This window comes from Dermacentor albipictus, chromosome 3 (assembly GCF_038994185.2).
Source record: "Dermacentor albipictus isolate Rhodes 1998 colony chromosome 3, USDA_Dalb.pri_finalv2, whole genome shotgun sequence".
NCBI classification, from domain to species: domain Eukaryota; kingdom Metazoa; phylum Arthropoda; class Arachnida; order Ixodida; family Ixodidae; genus Dermacentor; species Dermacentor albipictus.
The window spans coordinates 100,001,200-100,020,058 of record NC_091823.1 but is presented as its reverse complement, the minus strand read 5'-3'; the positions used below and the strand labels follow the sequence as shown (position 1 = coordinate 100,020,058).

General features: G+C 48.0%; 1 protein-coding gene across 2 annotated transcripts in view; it reads left to right on the top strand.

Moving 5' to 3' along the window:
- LOC135901322 (paired box protein Pax-6-like) overlaps nucleotides 1–18,859 on the top strand; it is an 80,775-nt gene that overhangs the window by 56,729 nt on the left and 5,187 nt on the right. For both annotated transcript variants that reach the window (XM_070535813.1, XM_065431068.1), the window contains exons 5-6: nucleotides 15,113–15,259; nucleotides 17,069–17,151. In XM_070535813.1, the coding sequence (XP_070391914.1) occupies nucleotides 15,113–15,259; nucleotides 17,069–17,151 (230 nt within the window). The remainder of the gene's footprint in view (nucleotides 1–15,112; nucleotides 15,260–17,068; nucleotides 17,152–18,859) is intronic.

The following is an 18,859-nucleotide window of genomic DNA, read 5'->3' as shown; positions in this document are numbered from 1 at the left end:
AGAGGATGAGAAGGTGAACTAAATGCACAGATATAGGTGGGAACGGGGCGCATGCACCAGCCCAGTTAACTGCGCGTGTAATGCATGCGCATAAACAGATATATTATTTCCGCAGCAAATGCATGCGTTGCTTCATTGCATGTGGTTTATTGAGGGTGACTCGAAAGAAAACATCTGAGAGGGGTGGTAAGGGTCGGCTGGGCCCACGTGGTTGCGGAGAATCAGTATATGTAGCCAAAGAAGAAAGTAATATATGTTTCTTTTAACAAAAGCAAGTCAAGAATGTTGAAAATGAAAACACCATGCACAATACAAATAAGAAATCTAACCCTTGAAAATGAAAACGCTACGACTATAACCATGCACAATGCAAATAAGAAATCTAACTCGTGTAACTAATTGGCATCAAATGTATACAAGCACGCACTCTTTTACACACACAACGCACACACACGCATGTCACACTGGATGGCACTTTGGGCACGTTGGCAGCGGTGTAGCGGGGAATATTTTCTAGCGATTGGTCAGGGAGGGAAGGCACATGGCTGGGGAAAAGGGGGTGGAGTAGGGTGTTATCGCACATCGTTTCATGCCACGTATCCCTGGTACAGAAAATTTTCAGGGACGGGGAGGGGAGGCGGTTGCATCTATCTATCTATCTATCTATCTATCTATCTATCTATCTATCTATCTATCTATCTATCTATCTATCTATCTATCTATCTATCTATCTATCTATCTATCTATCTATCTATCTATCTATCTATCTATCTATCTATCTATCCGTCCATCCGTGCGTCCGTCTGTGTCCGTGCGGAGTTCATTTCATTAAGCGTGCCACGCGGTCACTCGCAGAGCGCGCCAACGGTCACGACGAACACGCGCCGCCGAGAAACTCGCTGGCTCGTCTTTCGATCGGCTTTCCCCGCTTCCTCCTCGACCTCTCCGTGGACTCCTCGTATACGCAGCCCGAACTCGCTCGCTCGCTCGGGTTGCATACTGTGGAGATCGCGCAACACCTGCCGGCACGCGCGTTCTCGCTATCCCATGTGCGTACATGTGCATATACGCATGCGGGTCGCCTCGTGGCTCTCTCTCTTCCACGGTGCCGCGCATCTTTTGAAAACGTCGTTCGTGTTCAAAGGCTCAATAATAATGGCGGCGCACGCATGGCCGGCTCCGACCCGCTCAGCGAGCTGCGCGCAGCGCTCCAGTGTGCCGCGCAAGGTCCTCGGCCCGGAAAATGCGCGCGCGCTCGCTCGCGCACTTCTGTGAAAATATGCAAAGGACGTGCATACATTTATGCGTGCGGCGATGCCTATGCGAGGTGCTTCCGTGCGGAGGCGGGCGGTGCGCGCTGTATTGTGCGCTGCGACGTCATGCATAGATAGAGGCGTCGTCGGATCAGTACTCGTTCCTCTCCCTCCCCCCCCCCCCCCTATATCCTCTTCAGCAAATTCGCCCTTATACGGATCGTCGATGCGAGGCATCCCCCTCGAGACGATCGATTTCCGGAGCGGGTATAAGCGTTCCTTCTCTCCGCCGCATTCTATATACCTTCTCTCTCTCTCTCTCACGCAAGCTCTCTCTTTCTCTCTTTCTTTCTACTCCGTTGGAGCCGCGAAAGCGATGAGTGCCGTGCATGCAGTCTCTGCCGTATACCCACGTTTCGCGCATAAGACGAAAGATATGCTTGCGTTGTTATATACTGAGACGACGTAATATACTCAAACACGCTTGTTGTATACGCTACAGACATGAGGTTCACGGGAAGATGGAGGCTTGAAGTGATCGACGGCGGTGGAACAGAGAATGTGGCATGGAGCCAAACTTCCACAAGTGGACTTGCCTTCGCCAGGTTGTACGCGTGGATAAACCTTCCTAACCGTATGCGCCTCGCAGTAAAGCAGTTGCTGCCCCGATAAGTACAGTTCTATGCTCTTCCATCGAGCGGCCGTGGTTGTATACTGTGGATTTATTGTGAACCGAAGCCTCCCATAACGTCCGGAGGTACCAGCAGTGTACTAAATACCACGTGTATAGTTTTTTGTGTGTGTTCATAGAATACATAGCTGAAGTAAACATCAGATACGTTATTATAATCGAAGCATTTTTCAGTGGAGGCGCACCTCTGGCGTGTACACATTCCTTGCAATAACCGCGCTGTAGTATACCGGTGGAAATGTTTTTTTTTTCTCTTTGTCGGCATCGATAACGTTTCTCCGTAGTATAGACGTGTTTCGAACGCGATGCGTATTGCGTGTCTTGAATTAGATGCGCCGGAAACGCAATCAGTTGCCACTGCAGACTTGGCGAGAACAGATTTTGTGGCCGCTTCCGATATTGTGGTTGAGTAACGGTATATAATGCATGCAGCGCGCTTGCGTTCGAAGCGAAACGGGATATCTGTCACCCGCCACTTCTTAACGTTTAATGAATTAATTTTCACATTAAAAGAAGAAGAAAAAGTCCCTCACTCGAAGTGGCTCAGTGCTGAGAATCAGCTCGTAATTTCATCGATGAGGTTTAAGTTGCAATGTTGAGGTTCTTGAAAGGAGTAAGAAAAAGAAGGGAGAGAAATCATCGAAGACTGTCAAACTGTCACGGTACATGTCAGTCAAACCGTATAATGTTTGACGGTCTCGAAGCCACCTCAAGCCACCTGAACGCGAGCACCGTGTCTTTATTCGAGCAAAAGCGATTACTTTAACTGCAACATTCAGTTGCTTGGCGCGACTGTGTTGCTGTAATACATATACTTGTTGGAGCGCCGACGCCGTGGCTTATTTTTCACGCAGTTTACGGAACTGTATACTCTAATCATACGTCGCAAGTAGCTCAATATGGTAAATATAGTAAACATGGCCGCGTATACGCACGCGCTACAAAGACGACGTACACGGGAAGACAAGCAAGAGCAACCCAGCTGCGCAATATCGGAGAGGGCGGCGCGGAGGTAAGAAGATGCGGCAACATTCGAGCGACTCGGGATTAAAGACGGGAACGCCGAGAGTGACACGACATATAATCCTCCACTCGAGTCTTCCTGCATGGTTGAGTTGTTTCCTTTTCGCTTATTTCGTTGCGCCCTCTTCTTTTTCTCTTCTTCTTTTCTCGGGATGGCGACTATAGAGAAAAGCGCGGAGGCAGTGATCGAACACGGAGGAAAAAGAAAGAAACGGGGTAGAGAGAGAGCGCGCGCACAAATCCGCTCGTGCTCCGCCAAGCGGAAACAACGCCGGGGTTTGTGTTGGCGCTGCACGGAGACGCGCGCAGTTCGCTTGAGACTACACGAACGCGTCGCCGCCGTGTGGCGCCTTGCGAGGCATGCGTGCGCTGGCTGGCCTCCCCCCCCGCTTTTTCCTTTTTCGTGATCACGACGCGTAGCTTTCTGGGAGGTTACATCGGAAGGCTGAAGCACCTTCGCGACGCGAATGAACACGCGCGCCGCAAGTTGCAGAATGACGTTTGCGTTTTGTTTCGGAGGAAAATTTATTTTTTTTCTGGCATCTTTCTGTTTTGTGCGTGCCTACCGCGAAACTCGATCGCTCCAAAAATGACGCGTTGTGTCTCTCTTATAGACGTGTGACCTCTTGTTGCGGACGAGTAAATATCGCTCTTAACGTCAAACGCAACGTTTTTGTAGAGTTAATGTTAAGCGTGGGCGAAGTAAGGTAAAGAAAGCATTCCTATAGAAATCGTTTCAAGATATTCACAATTTATTGCTGGAATTCGGACGGTATAATTTTTTTTCTTCTGTTGCTTAACCAAACTACAATAAGATGGCTAGTTGGCTGGCGTCTATATTTATGTTAGTATTTAACGCACCTAAGAGGCGGTCACAGAAAGGAAGTAGACAAGACAGCGCTCAATTAGGCCAATGCCAACCAACTAGCCCAACCAACCATCGTTTTGCAATATATTTCTAGTACGCAGTGCTCTTCACAACCAAGCAAGCGCTGTCCTGTCGACTTCCTTTCTGTGTCCGGTTTTTCGGTGCGCTTAAATTCTAACTCAAATAGCCAAACTAGACCGTCACGCACGTAAGACGCAACACAAAGCACGCTGCTTTCCTTTCTTTTTTTTTTTTAAGCGAATAGCTTTCTTCGGCTTATCAATCCAGTCATCTTTCCTTGTGTCTAACAGACGTCTACCGGTGAAAACATTTACAGGCACAGTTTGTAAGTGCGCTTTACCAACTCGCTTATGTGCATGCGGCGAAGAGCACTTCTCAGTGACCTTAACCGCACGAAAGACGAGTGACCCGCACACATACTATATATACACATTCTTCTGCGTATGTCACGGAACGCGAATCTTGCTCTTCGGAGGCTTTGGTGTATAATAATAACAACAAAGCCTGCTACTATGGAGACATTATAAATTATTTCCTAAGTCAATAAAAATAAAATAACGTTTTTTCAACGCTCAGCGCAACTCTCAGGCCCTACGTGGCCAACCGGCACGACGGAAAGATGTGCTGCCTTAAATGTGAAGAGGATTTGGGCTTGCTCGAGTGACGTGTGGCAGTTTTATTATTTCTTTCCCGGGAATTCCAGAGGCTGGCGCTGGTTCTGCAGCCTGAAAATAACAATTCGAAGCATATTCTTTAATTCACGAGTCTTTCCGCATAGTAATATTTCCAGGTGGCCCGGATCAAAGCATTCATTTATACACGGAACTCATTAAAAGATAGAACATCCGAAAAGCAACCGCTCACCAAGCCGAACGTTCTGGATAGTGCTTCCGTCTTTGCTATGTTAAATTAATTCATCGGCCTGGAAGAAATTGCCTTACAGGAAATGTATACAGGATTCAAATTAATAAAAAAAATAGCTATTTTTTATGAAATACTTCGCTCGCTTCAGACTATTACTACGCAAACTTTCTCATAGACTTATTTTATGAGACCTATCCGCTCGTTGGTCCGAATAAATGTTGCTGCCCTGTCGAAACCCCGATCGTAATTCGTCCAGTATCCGCTCTTTTTAGCAGCCGCACAGTATACAAAGCGCACCGTAATCGAACCTGAATAAACAGTCCTTACCGCGGTTGCTCTATACAGCGTTAACTATACATCCGTGACAGCGTTGAAATGTTTCGTTGCGTTGTGCAATGTTGCGTTGCTACAGCGCCGTTGCCTCGCTTGCAAAAGCAACTTAGCACAGCATGCGCGCATGAAGCGATTGGCAGCCTTCAGACAAACCGTGCGCGCTACACAAGAACATCATAGCTCGTTGTTATATGGCCGCTGCCTTCCATTCCCATTCTCACTTCGTATACAGCGTCTCGTAAAGGCGGTTCGTAAATGCCGTTTTACAACCGAACTTCCGTAAACATCGCGCTTTATTCCATGCGGCGAGGTTCAGAACTCAGCGCATATATAGCTCGTCGTACACACACACATGTATATATTATCGTTGGGACGCGGATGCGTCGCGAATACTGCGGTTCGTACGTATGTGTACGCGACTCTAAATCGCGTCTCGCAATGTCGCGAATGATGCTATAGCGCCGACCGTCTGAAGACTGCAGCTCGTTCAGCGTTAAACGTGCAGGCACGCATCCTCACAGGGCCGTAAGGCTCCCCCGTGGATACGTGCATGCAAAGCGTGCATGCAAAGCGATGTTTCGCAGCGTCGCCGGCGAATCCCGGAAGTGCACGATCGCGTTGTTTCGTTTCCGAATACTCGTCCGCGGAGCCCGGCCGACAGACTCTGCATACTAAGCGCGCGCGCTCGTATGCATACCGTATAGAATTTAAGGGAGGCAAGATGGAACTCGTAAGAGGGTACTATATACACTTGCTGTGCGTATTTATGCGTAAATGAAACGCGGACGTTATGTCCGTATATTGCATAGTATCACGCCGCTTTTGCGTACCCGAAGCGCAGCTCATTTCCACGCATTTATCGCAATCGTGGAAGCATTTCAGCGGTTTCTTCAATCAACAGTCCTCCGTGAACCACTGTGTCTAACAATCCGCCTCGTTTGCGGCGTTAGCTGCTGTGCGAAAGGGACGATCTTGCGGATTTTTTTGATGATGTAGGTTCGCTTGAGGCGTATATAAACGTAAATCGTTTGCACGCGACCGTTACGGTATACAATAAATAAAAAAAACTGTAGTAAGTTGCCGTGACAGTCGCGGGTTTCGAAGCATAATTTCGTGGGAGAAAATGGCAACCTCTGTAGGGCCAAACTATACGAAATAACTTGCGCCGCAGATATGAGAGGTCTTTCTTTGTAAGTGGTGTAACCGACCTGGCTACAGTCCCTTGTCAAATCTGTAGGTTCTTGCAGCTTTGAAGAAAGAAAGAAAGAAAGAAAGAAAGAAAGAAAAAAGAAAGAAAGAAAGAAAGAAAGAAAAAGAAAGAAAGAAAGAAAGAAAGAAAGAAAGAAAGAAAGAAAGAAAGAAAGAAAGAAAGAAAGAAAGAAAGAAAGAAAGAAAGAAAGAAAGAAAGAAAGAAAGAAAGAAAGAAAGAAAGAAAGAAAGAAAGTCGACCTTCAGGCCGGGGGCGACAAGACGAAGTTATTTCTATAATACCTATATACGTACGAAGTGTGCAAAACGCTGGCGTAGACCCCGTTCAGAGAGCAAAAGCACGACACGAGGCTAAAATAACAAAGAAAACAACAACAGCGCGGCTATATGTTCTTGTTTATTTCAAAAGTTTGTCGAACGGCATAAATGATCCCACACGTCGCGTTATACCCCTGTATGGCTCTGTGGTTGGGCCCGCGAACGTCTATTAAGCAAGAAGAATGCGATCGGATAAGAATAAACTATGCAAAGTACTTGAAGCAGTTGTGTGACCGTATCTGTCCACCACATCGCGCACATAAATACCAATCCTCCACGCGGTGCGCAAACTGAATAGTATATATATAGTGCCGCGTCGTGGCTAACCTCGCGCCATTTACCACTGTAAGATAATTTACACCCTAAAAAGTGAAAAGGGATGTAAATGAGCCTATAACTCACACCCTTAGGGTGTTATCTATATAACGGACACCCTAAGGGTGTGAGTTATAGACACATTTACACGCTTTTTCACTATTTAGGGTGTAAATTAATTTACAGTGTACTTCCATTCCTGCAGCATGTCTACTCCAATTCCGGAGGATTCCTCGCGTCTCTCACTGTTTCTTTGCGTATTATACGCGGAGAGGAGTTAGGAACGCGGAATGGGCGTGAGTGAGCGTAGAAGGAACAGGGCGTTGTTCTCATCTGCCTCATCCACTGCAACGCAGGCCAACAAGCGCGGCCGAAACTGGAACGCCGCGTTCAAAGAGACATTCTATATGACACTCTATAAAAGAGTCGCCACCGTTCCAACGCCCTCCGGGGGCCGCCTGCCTGCCGGGGAGGGTTATACCGCGTAGCTGAAGAAGCCGCGAGGCGCTACTGTTTCCTCATTACACAGTCAGCCTATGGCTCAACCCTCGTTCTGTTTTTTCTTCCTTTTTCCAAGCTCGCGCTTTAACGCGAGGAGCGTAGGCGTGCGCGCCGAAATAAACAAAAAACAAAAACAAAAAGAAGCGTAGCAGCGAGAGTCTCAGTCCACTCCCTAAACGCGTACTGTCGTGGGTCGTCGCCGACGCGCAGGCGGCGAGCTCGCGAAACCGGCGGAGGCCACAGCGGGATGCGGAGGAGCGGGAGGAGATGCTGAAGCGGGCGGCGCGGGGAGCGAAAAAATAAATAAATGAAAAGGCGCGCAACGCAACTGTATCGATTTAACGACCGGGTTTCCCAAACACTTTAGCCCCCTTGTAACGACCAAATTAGGATAATCCTGTTTGCGCCCGAGAGAGAGAGGGAGGGAGGGAGGGAGCTTGTGTAGGGAGCTTGTGTACAGGAGAAACCGGGAAAAGCCCTGCGCGGGAGTAAATATATATATAGATATACACGCTCCACGGCTGAGAGATGCAGCGATGCCCCGGCACAAAGAGAGGGAGGCGCTGGTTTGGACTGTACAAACTCCTGCGGGACGCTCCACGCCTCCTCCAAACCGTCGCGTATGTATACCCTGCACTGCTCCCCGGGACTCTCATCACCTCTGGGGAGCTGGGAAGAGCGGCGCCGTGCTCGCTTGCCGCCGCGTTTCGTTTTCAACGCGAAACGGTTACCCGCGCAGTTCGCAGCAGCCTCCTCCCCCCGTCTTTCCCGATAGAGCCTCCAGCCCTTCCTTGCCCGGCGCACCCCTCCGCGGCGGCGAGCGTTCTCAACTGTAGACAAGGAACGGGCGTGCCGAGGTTGCGGACACGCCACCGCGTCGCAGTTCACCGCGTGGTTTTGCTCGCGGAACAGTTTACGCCCGGGGTCTCCCGAGGGCTCGTCCCCACAGAGGGACGCGGCTCGCGTTGGAACGAGGGATGTGGGACGCGGGTCGGTGGGAGCGGGCGCTTTCGTTTCGTGATTAAGAATGCTTCTCGCGTGTACGGCGGCCTCCGATTGGGTTTCATTCTTTTTTCTTTGTTATTTTTTTTTCTTTCCACGAGCGTACGTAAACGCGGCAAAATGTGTTTGCCGAGAGCAATTAGGTTCTGATCCGATCCGCGGATCGCTCGAAGTGTGAAGTACATGGATGTCGACACGAACAAGATTTGTCGCGCGGCTCGATCTTCCGATGATTGAATCCGTTGGTTTTGACTCCCCGGGCTCAACCCGTTGCAAGTTTTTGACCGTCTGAAGATGCTTTAAGCGCCTCTAAATGTAATCACACCGCGGTTTTTGCGTCTTTCCTTCACCCGAACGCGGATGCCCATGCAGGCCGTGAATTGAAGCTGCAACGACGGCGCAGCACCATATAACTGGTGAGCCATGCAGCTATAAAGGGGCACATCTGCCGTTATCGTGGCAGTGATGCTGTGTTTGGTTCCCCAAACCTAGACAAATGTTTCGTCCGACGCGAAGTTTGCTCTTGCAGGAGACATGTATGGTTGACGCCTTTTGCAGCATTCTGCGACAGTCCTGTGAGTGACGGTCTTTTCCTTGAGAGCAAAGTCTCTGCTGGAACGCAGAAGAGGAGGAAGGGGGAAATGAGAAAGGTTAAACATGCTTGGGCACGCTTAAGATGCAGACAACGCGCTCTTCCTGTGAAGGATATATGTGGCTTAAATCACACGGGAATCAATCCGTGAAAAATGGGTGTCCCGACATTGTCATACTGGGACCCGGAACATTTTGATAATGTTACGCGGACAACTCCAGCGAACACTTTTAGGGCTGAAAAGTTCAGATTTCGGTCGACGTACTATCGCGCTCAGTGTGAGCTATACCGAGCGACCTCTTTGCCACTCGCTTTCGCGTTGCAACTGAGCGTGGTAATACAGTTGTGATTAAAAAGTTATCGGCTACTATCTGCAGTGACATTACAAACTGGCATTGTAAGCTTCGCCTGTGCCAGAGGGGTCCGGTATACAGGGTGTTTCACGTAACTTGTGCCAATGATTTTAAAAAAAGTGGTTAGCCCCAGCTGAATGAAACCAACGGCATATGGTTTACCATCATGTGGTGCTCCTTAGTGTATTATTTAATATTCCGCTTAATTAGTTATTTACCAAGATGAATTATGAAAAATCTTTAAGAGTCACTTTAGGCCCAAGTGCGTTTCGTTGTGTTGTAGAAGGCGTTCAGAAACGACCGATCCAAGTCTTTGTGGCAACGTACATGCTGCGTGCTGATTTTTTTTTCGGCGTTTAAAGAGAGCCCGCGAAATACGAAATAAAACCACGTGACTGCGCTCGTGCTCCATCGTATTGCAGCGCTCTCAATTGCGGTTCCTGCGAAAGAACCGTGCGCGCGGACCACCGTGGCGAAGTGAGCGGCCGCAGCTCTAGGCATCGGCTTCACTGCACTGCGTCAGCCTCTTTGGCGGTGGTACGCGGAAAGGACGCGCCGTCGTCCCTGATGAGCGATAGGCTCGACGGATTCACCCTGTACCCTGCCGTGTATATAATTGACCTTTTTTCGAGCGAAAGCATCCGTCGTTGCCATTTCCATCAACGCGAGGACTGCTGTAACAACATGGCATTCACGAGGTATATACTTCTCTCGGCACCGCAAATTTTCATTTTTTTTTCTTTCTTTCTTTTTTTACGTAGCGGCGATCACAATAATTCACGCCAAGAGTCTCATTATCTCAAATTTCAATTCCGCGGCTCAGTGCAACGCGCAAAAACAAGCTTTAGAAAGTTACTTTCTTTTTTGCCTCGAAGATAAAATTATGTTATTTGTTCTAATCAAAATTCGTTATTAGCGTTACTGTATAGGCTCCCATTACGGGCTCCCTAAAGCGAGCCTATGCACGTTAACACCAGTCGTTATTATGGGCGACTCGGTTTATCAATATATATATATATATATATATATATATATATATATATATATATATATATATATATATATATATATATATATATATATATATATATATATATATATATATTGAAAATTATATTGCGGAATTTTAACGTTCAGAAACTGTATACACAGTGGAACTACAAGGGACGCCGTTAGCGGAGGTTTTCCGCATTAATTTTAACCAACTGCACATCTGTGCCGCGCACATAGATCGAAGCGAACGAGCGCTCTTGCGTTCTTTTTGCATTTAGCATCCATTAAAATAGGGGCCGCGTTGGCAAACAACCGAACCCGCGACCTCGTGCCCGGCAGTGGAACGCCACGGGCACGACGGCTGGCGCCACATGCCGAGGAGCACGTCCGACGTGCGCTTTAAATTTACGCTGCACAAAAACTTCAGTCGTGCGAGACCCCTCTGCCCCCTCCCCGTCGTGCTCGCAGACTATCCAGTTACACCGGAATAAACGCGCAGCGCGAATCGCCATTGTGCAGAAGTTTTAAAGCGGAGTCTTATATTCACGCTTGGTCGAACGTCAGAAGCCCTTCGGGAAGTTGCGTCCCTTCGAATCGACTATCCGCGGTATCGACCATATTGTTTCCTCGCGCCTGGTTGCGGCGGCTGCTCGATCAGCACGGCTAATTGCCTCGCTAGGCGCGAAGCCCACGGGAACCTTCTTTCTCACAGACGCAACTTTCTCTCTCTGTTCACCCAGCTAGAGCCAGGGGATGTAAAAAGTGAAGTGAAAGCAGCGGATGCTTGTAGGCTTTCTGTAGAGATGGCGCCACTTGTCCGGTTGTTCTGCTTAGGAGTTCCCTTTCGCACGCTTCCAAAGGCCGCTGTGTTTGAGCCGGGGCGAAACCTTATTTAGTGCCTCGTCTGTGTACGTGGACCCGCTGCTTGCGAATAAAAACAGTGGTGCCCAATGTTCTGAGTACCTCTATCGTATGATATCGAGGTTTCCCTACACTGAACATTCGTCCCTTCTGTGAGTCGAAAAGATTGCGCTAAATTCGCAAGTCACAAACGCCGTCTAGTGCTTCCTGCGGCTGTTACGATCGAGCGAATGCCCCGTGAAGTGTCGTGGTGGCGCCTCCGTGTGTCTGCTTCAGTTGCTTCGAGGCCAGGACCAACTCTCGTGGCCCTGGCCAGTGTTTGATTGACTGATAGAGCGATTTCTTAAATAAATATACATCAAACCTTGACGCATTAATTTAGGTGGGGCCTACTACTTATTGTCCTAAAAGGTTATTTGACAGCGCGTCCACTGATGGAGAGCAACACCCGTACACATGTACACTTCATTCATTCATTCATCCATTCATTCATTCATATTGGATTTTGTAGTGACATAAATAGCTCAAACAAAGTGTGATGTGTAGCTTTCTTTACGAGCCTCCGAGCAACATGTTCCTGACGTTCTGATACGCAAGACAATTCTTAAATCGGTCTTGCTACATTTGTCACCTTGCAAGAAATATGAAATCGGCCCATGTACATGCGCTCGCTATATCTCCGTACAAACGCATACAGTTATTTTACCGAGAAACGTCATCGGAACAAGCAAACTTATAGGAATTCTTTCCGACTGACGCCCGGAGCGCCGGCGGTTCCGGATTAGCAGGCCTCATCGTAACCACCAACACAGACACGCGCGTTTCGCGAGTCGCGGTCCTTCTCACCCACTAGATGCACGGATCAGAGCCGCCCGTATCGCGCGGCTACATCAGCGCTACCGGGAGGGGGCGTCTTCACGTGCGCGCATACTTTCCCCTACGACCGCCGCGTCGCCGGCACCAACGCACCAACGCGATCGTTCCATGCGCGCCAAGCAATGAGAGAGAGGGCGCGGATGTGGGCGCGCGTGATTCAATTACAGCTCATTGGCGGGTCCGCCCCGGCGCTTAATGGGATTCGTTAGGACGTGGGGGTCCAGGCCAAACTTGATTAGGGCGCGCCCCGTCGCCCGATGATCCGGATCTGCCTGGCGACCTGCGCTTGGCTCCCCTATCTTGTCGCTTTCTATGTTTTTCTTTATCTCTCTTTCTCGAGTATTGTTTCTGCTTTTTCCTGCTTTCTCGCTACATTCGCACCCACGTGTGAAAGGGGAACCTGAGCGATCGAGGCGCAGCAGTCGCGGTGATGACTACGTTTTGGTGGTGTCGGTGGGTGGGGAGTCGAGGGCAAGGCGAAAAGCTGCGTCCGCGCGTCGCCCGAGGGGTCGGCTTCTCCGTACGCATCGCCGCGCTCGGTGCAGCCGTCGCGCCGAGCGCGAACTGGAGGTAAAGCACGCCGAGTACGAAACGTGGACGGCGCGGCGCGTCTGTAACGAACGGCGCTGTGTCGAACCGGCGGCCGCAGGGGAGAGTCCGCGTTTCTCTCGCTTTTTGTGGCTCTCGGTGGTTATGCGTATAAGCCGAGGGCCCCGCAAACAGGTCGATAACGCAAGAATGTGTGTAGTAACTGTGTACCGCCGCGCGACCTTGGAATGCTGACGTGTCCTTTTGGAAGGCGCAGGCCTCCCGGAAGACGTTAAACGTGGGCGCGTTACGGTTCTGATCGTTGCTCATGTCGCTTTCCTTTTATTCCGTTACAATTTAAACAAAACAGAGCTGAAACTTGCATGTGTGCCACGTGTTAAAAAAGGGAAATGTGCGACTTGCTGGCCGGGCACTACATCCCGCCGTCTGTCACCTGTTCGTCCACTTGGGCCGCCTGAACTACTTACTCATCGCGCACATTAAATTTTAAAAAAAATTCTCGCATATTCGGAGGGCGTGACGTGCGTACCTTTAATTGCGAGCGGCCATATTATGGCAGTCAGTGCATGCGACTTGGCCGCGACTAAAATTTTTCGCGGGGCTCGCAAGCTTTTTATCTATTACTGCCGTACCTTACTCCCTGTGCTCTAAGTCACGCAAAACAGATTTGCACCAAGACGCCAGCAGAAACACTTTATACGCCGCATTGTTGGCACGAGTTTCGCAGACTCTATGTAGCTGAGGAAGAACTCAGGAAGATCTTGGCAGGTTTCTTGCGTTCCACCGTGACAGCCTCTGTACCTATCTCGATATCTTAATGATGTCAGGTACTCTTCCTCGTAGACCAATTATAAGGTCAGTAATACGCGCACGTTATATACACAAGGTAGCGTGTCGGGCAATAGTCGGTTAAAGTTCATGTTGAACGTTATACACAACCTGACGTCGAAGTGGGTGCCAATCTTCAGTTCCTCACTGTGGTTCTTTTTTTTTATTAGTATTATTATTATTTAACCCAGCACCAGCTGCACCTCGGTCGTCATCGCTGTCTGATACGCCTCGTCGTCTTGGCGAAATATTGCCGCACTCCTTGACACTGCGCGCACTTTGCGAGAACCAACTCCTCGATTCAAGTCCACGCCGGCACTAACGAAATCGTGGCTGTCCGTATAAACACCCCAACGAGCGGTCTGTCGCCATTTTCGGAGACAAATTACTCCGCCAGCAGTTTCTTTTGGGAGCTTGCCCGAAGTTTTAAGTTAGCCGGTTAACGTGATCAGAATCGAAAGGTTCCATGGCCAGATTCCAAGCACTGACCGACCGAATGGTGCAGAAGTGGTGCGCCCTTATTAATTTATTTACTTTTCCGCATTTTGCATTGCCCAATGATTGGTGATAAGCGGTCCTTGGCGCAACCCTACAATATATGCGTGATTCTTCGAGACCGTGGCCGCTGAAACGTGCCTTATGCGCTTCTGTAAACCTTGTTACACTTGGCGATACAATAACCCGTGAAAGCGCGCGTTGTCGAATACGTGCACGATAGGGTTCCATGAAAATTTTTTCAGTACGCTTCGGCACGCTCTGCCAGTCTGGGTTTCCAGGCGCGTATGATATGCGCGTATACTGGACCAAGGTCCGCACACTTCGCACGTTTAATTACCGAGATATAGTATAGCAGCTTGCCATGCACGCCCTGCTGTTTGGCCGAATGCTACAATGAGAAGAACGCCGTGCAGACACGCGGCGAAGAGTGGGCCTGCATCGCCACCCAGTTCTCCTTCCTATCTTTCTCTCTCTCTCTCTAATGAAAGGGAGGTCCCGCTTGCCGCACTAGCAACTGCTTGAAATTGCGTTGACACCTGAACGTTGGACAGCGATGCGGAGCGGACGAGGGGATAAGAAGAAAGATAAAAGCAGGCGTTAAACAATAGAACGCCTTACAGGGACATTTCTTAAGGGCCGTTGAACTTGATGAGCCACGCCCCCTAAAGGTCAACAAGGCTGATTCTTGGGCTAGTTGGTGCGGTTTATTCATAACGGCACAACTTTTAGCGCAATTCAAGAAGACAGGGACGTGAGAGAGACACAGGGCAGATCAAACTCCACGATTCTCGTTCTTCGTTCGCTGTGCTGCCCTTGTACAGAACTTCCTGTCGCGGACGCCAGTTCAATGCCACGGTTTGTCACCCGTTCGCCGTCGGCGCGGAGTCGTCGACGGGGTATACGCTGTCCTGTGTCTCTGTCACGTTCCTGTCTTTTTGAATTGCGCCAAAGGCTTTGCCATTATGAGTAAACCCTCTAAAGGGCTGCAGAAGCAAAATGGCGCCCACTTCTCTCCACAGTACCGCTCTCTTAAAGCGTATATAGGGCTTATAGCTGCTTCGAAGTGCCGTCACCTGCCAATTATACTGTTTAGCGGGGACCACGTCGACTCGGGGTCGCGCGGGATTCGGTCTCACCGGGTGCGTGCCCGCGTGTCTCGCGCAGAAGGCGGCGACGGTGGCACCTCCGACGGCAACTCGGAGAACAGCTCGTCGTGCGACGAGGACTCGCAGATGCGGCTGCGGCTGAAGCGCAAGCTGCAGCGGAACCGGACATCCTTCACCAACGAGCAGATCGAGGCGCTCGAGAAAGGTGCGTGGTGTTCCCCCCCCGGCGACACATCGCCCTCGACGGCGAAAAAAAATTGTGGAGACCACAGTATACCGCGAAGTAACTTTTATCTTTTTGTCTTACTTAGCCTGTAATCTGATGGCACACTGTTCGATCTCAGTGCGGTGGATCCGTCATTCAAGGCGGCATTCCCGCGCAATAAAAAAGAATAAAATAAATGAATAATAATAATAATAATAATAATAATAATAATAATAATAATAATAATAATAATAATAATAATAATAATAATAATAATAATAATAATAAAATTTCGCTGCTGGCGTGCTCTCCAAAGCTTTTTGCTCGCGATTTTATAGAGCGGGGTGATGCCAAGGTGTGGTAACGTTGAACAAGCCGTTAAAGGAAGAAAAAAAAAAGAAGAAAAAGAATTCAAGGTACACGGTGTAAAATACGATTATAAGACCTAGGATGTTTGGTCGTCAGACCTTGTGACGACGGAGCCACCGTAGGACTGTAACCATATCTTGAACCGTGTTTTTTTATTATTATTTCTTTTTTCTTTATATATAGCCTGGCTAACTTTAGCTGGAACATACGGAATGCATGTATACCAAGTTTTTGCAGCTTGACAGCATTCAGTATGAGCATAACCACATAACATATGGCTGCATCGTATGTGTTTGGTTTCACGTTAACAGAAGTGTGTTGAAGGTACATGCGCTGTCAATATGCTTACCCGGCCCGAGCTGCGATCGTGGTGAGCACTGTTGCTAGCTAGAAATATACGTTCTTCCTTTGTCTTCTTGCACCGTACAGATTTTTTTGTTATCTCCTTTGGCAGATAGTGTAATTGTAGTCCTTGAGCTGGATTACTCTAAGCGGCAGATATTACTCGCACGTGAGATCAGAATGCACGATAGACGAATTAAGAAAATCACTAATTAACTTTTTCATTATTTATTTCACGGCACATATTGTAACATATTGTAGGATCGCAGGGTTTTGAGATATGCGCCGTGAAACTTGTGGTAAAACTTCACTATTGTACAACTTACTTTTTTTTCTTTTTTAGCAAACCGCCGTTTTATGCGTTGAAGCGCAAAAGTAACTGGAACGCCGACCTATTTTTGGCGCACGCTTTGGGAACGAAAATCTCGAAACTGGTGCCACCCTGAAGATTCCTTCCAAGTGGACACGTGTTGGAACCCACCGGCTATGCGATTCGTAAACTGCAATGTGTGCCGTAACGTAATTAATTACAAGGCGAATGAGTATTTTTTTTCTCGTTTACTAGTCAATTGTGCATTTCAATTTCTCGTGCAAGTAATGTCCGCCTTTCTTGAGTAATCCAGCTAAATGCCTACAATTCTACTGTCTGCCCCAGGAGATCTTTAAAACTTCTGTATCATCTAAAAAAAAAACGAACACAGAAAACACCGGTATATTCAGTGATTCGAACATATGTGCATCATACATGTCGGATCCGCTTTTCTCAATGTTATTCGTTCGCGAGACACCGGGGAAGCCATGAAAACGACCAGTCAGCGACTGCCATATACAGTAATAACCTCCTTCCCCTAAAAAAAGAAAGGGAAATGTTTTGTATAGTTTGATTTGCTATAGGCGACGAGGTGTGTGCCGGTGCACGCCATCTCAACAATACTTGCAACGTTTCAATTCTCTGACGCTTTAATTCGCTGAGCATGCATATCACGTTGATACGTTCTCTCGGGATCTAAACACCGGGCGGAACGACAGCCACACTCCGTGCGTTACCGCACATACGTTCAGCACGTGTGCGCATGCGCGACTCGCCCTCGTACGCAGAGTTCGAGCGCACCCACTACCCGGACGTGTTCGCCCGGGAGAGGCTGGCGGAGAAGATCGCGCTTCCCGAGGCGCGAATCCAGGTACGTGTCTACTTTTGTAGGAAGGGGGGGGGGGGCGCTTGTTTTAGAAACCCGAAGCGTGTTCGGACAGCGCGCGTGCGACGCTGAAAGCTACGGGGACACTAAAGTGAAACACCGCAAATTTATACTAAAATTCTAGAAACAACTACAAAACAACTTGGGTCACTGAATGTGGGCCACTGGGTATGTTCACGTTAGCGTAATAAACCTTGTAACGTGAAGAGCACATCACCAATTATACACCCGTGTTAAATGGACACTAAAGAAAATGACGCAAGGGACACACCTGGCGCTCGAGCCATTAAACATCAAACATTCAATTCAGAAAAATTATTTCTTCTGCACCCGTAAATTACCTTTCGACGACACTAAAAACACCATTCTTACCACAATAAGACGCTTGGTGAGCCAGAAAAAGAGCAAAAACGAAAGACTGGTGGCGACGCCTCCTTGAAGTTCTCGCATATGGTCGCTGTGAAGTCATGTATTTTGATGGCATCTTCTAAGGCCTGCCTGATTATACAGCGGTACAGATTGACTACATTGTGTTATAAAGGAACCAAATATTCAACATAGCAAGTTTCAGGAACCTTTACTCAGCCAACGCGGCCCAAATTCGAAAACATACTTTGGAATCTCTGACGTCACGCCGACGTACCGGCATCGGGGTTAGTTCTAATACTGATGACTCGACCTTAATTTTCTCATCTTATAATCAAACTATTATTTTGAAATGACTGCCTGCAGGGTTCTCAAACAAACCTTTACTAGTCTAAACTGACTTATTGCTTCGCTTTAGTGTTCCTTTAAGGTAGATTGCTAATAAAGTGCACGTAGGACAACGAACACCCATTAAGAGTGCAATAAAATAATTTTCAGCGCAAAAGAATGCTATTCGCATGCATGGAACGTCGTCGTTGTCGAATTCTGCCCGTTCTCTTTTTACGTTAATTCTGTGGTAAGAGGTTGATAACTAGGAGAAATTGAAGAGAAATTTCCACAATCTCAGCCGATCTCCAGAGGCCTTCGTTTGCCGCTACTATTATTGCCAGACTCACGTGGCGTTTAGGTCCTTGTACGCGACGAAAAATGTGCGCTGGCGACTTGAGAGGAAACCTTATCTTGGGGCTTTTATCTAAATACGTGGGAAAGGAGAAATTGTTTTTCTCGGCAACCACTGCAACAAATTTGACGAGGTTTGTTGCATTTAGAAAAATTTGACATCTAGTGACTGCTGGTTGCAAATATTTTATTTGGGTCGTCAATATTTCAATAAAAACTTGCAGAAATAGCAAATTTGCGGAAAACGAAACTATCAGAGTTACAACTTTGTAACTGAGCAATGCAAGGAGATGTCACAACCTTGTAAATTGCACCTAATAGTACACCTAAAGCGGACAAAACTGATATATAATAAAAGGCTCTCAAATAAGCTATTAATATGTGAGCAGAATTTTTGCAAAACCTGCGTAGATAATATATTCAATTCACGTAAGATATAAATGGACATGTCAGATTTGTCCGCTTTGGATAATCTAACGGATGAAGTTGACAGAACTGCAATATCTGTTCTTGGAGCAGAGCAACAAATTTGTGAATATTGTGCTCAATTTTCTAAACACAATTTTTGAAAATTCCTTATAAAACCTTTGGAATGGAAATCGAAATTTCACTTCCTACATTCACTAGAATTCAACTTTCTCTCTTA